Here is a 1,257-nt window from a genome sequence, read left to right as displayed (position 1 = left end):
TCTTTTCATCATAATCTCCTCACTAGTAACACCTCTAACCTTTTCGTTTGTTTTGTTTTAGCAAACATTTTTCTGTACTTGCAACACAGTTAGGTCACATAACTGCCGAAGAGAAATTAACAATAGATTTTTTTAGGGAAAAAAAGGAACAAACCACCCCAGAGTACCCGCCAACCGCCCACCATCTAATCTCCAGGCACAGTACAAAATGTGTAATAGTATGACCTATTTGTTGTTGCAAGTGCCATAGAAACTCTAACTAAACCCAGGTGCTCTCATGGCCTAGAGGTTAAGGTGTTGGCCTCTCATTCAAAGGTCCCGGGTTAAATACTTGTAGCGACCGAAAAAATGTATTCTCTAAAATTATCTCCTTTCACCTCCTTTCCTGCTCTCTAGCAATATTCTGTCGTCTGCTTTCGTCTCCTCTTTCTGCCCCCGCCATCTCACCTCCTTTGCCCCCTCCTCTGGGTTTCTGACTCTTTCTGCAGCCTTTCTACTGCTGCTCCTTGACTCCTTCTTACAGCTGTCTTTCTGCCACATCCCTGATCTTCTGGTAGGAAAGATCTACACCTAGCCTTCTCGGACAAAGGCGAAACATCTCGGAGGGCCTGTGTCCAAGTTGCGCACGTTAAAGATCCCTTGGTGGTCTAAAATCGATAAGAGTAGGCTTCGGCGCCACCCGGGCAAAATTCAAAATTTCCTACCAACTAAAAGTATTAGGTGTGTCCCGCGCGCTCATATGACCTTATGCAGTTGCGAGCGCCGTAAAACACTTAATTAAAAAAAAAACCCAAACAAACAAACAAACCCAAGACAAAATCTAAAGAACACAGCGTGAGTTTGATAGTCTACGTTCTTACCGTCACACTCGACAGCTTTGTAGGTGCACGTGGCAGACGGGGGCTCTGAGCAGCGCTTGGTCTCAGAATTGAACTCAAAACCCGCCGGAGAGCACCTCATCACCCTGGCCCGTCTAGCATCACACCGGATGTAATCAGTACAACTGCTGCATGATGGGTAGACGCCATCTTTAACGTCACTACAGGAAGTGATGCAGACTAGGAGAAGAAAAGGAGTAAGTCTAAGGGACAGAACGAAATCTAGATCAATAACTGTTCTTTGGGTGTAAGACGTCCTGTTTTAATGCATGTCTTTATCCCCCCTGTTCTGAACCTATTGCCAGTGGTTCTTATGTATTCAATATAATTGATAGCATTGTTAGTGTCTGTGTTGTAATTGCTTTGTCAGTGTTTGTAT

At 44.5% G+C, this 1,257-nt stretch overlaps 1 protein-coding gene across 1 annotated transcript in view; it reads right to left on the bottom strand.

Annotated features, from left to right (window-relative positions):
* LOC101846596 (chondroitin proteoglycan-2) overlaps positions 1-1,058 on the bottom strand; it is a gene marked incomplete at its 5' end in the record, with an annotated part of 3,115 nt that extends 2,057 nt beyond the window's left edge. Inside the window, 1 exon segment of the mRNA XM_005103434.2 lies at positions 861-1,058. Coding sequence (XP_005103491.2) covers positions 861-1,058 — 198 coding nt within the window.
* Between the last annotated feature and the right edge of the window lie 199 nt (positions 1,059-1,257).

The sequence above is a fragment of the Aplysia californica genome, unplaced genomic scaffold (assembly GCF_000002075.1).
Source record: "Aplysia californica isolate F4 #8 unplaced genomic scaffold, AplCal3.0 scaffold00372, whole genome shotgun sequence".
Lineage (NCBI taxonomy): Eukaryota > Metazoa > Mollusca > Gastropoda > Aplysiida > Aplysiidae > Aplysia > Aplysia californica.
The sequence above is the reverse complement of the archived record's forward strand: the minus strand, read 5'-3'. Positions and strand labels throughout refer to the sequence as shown.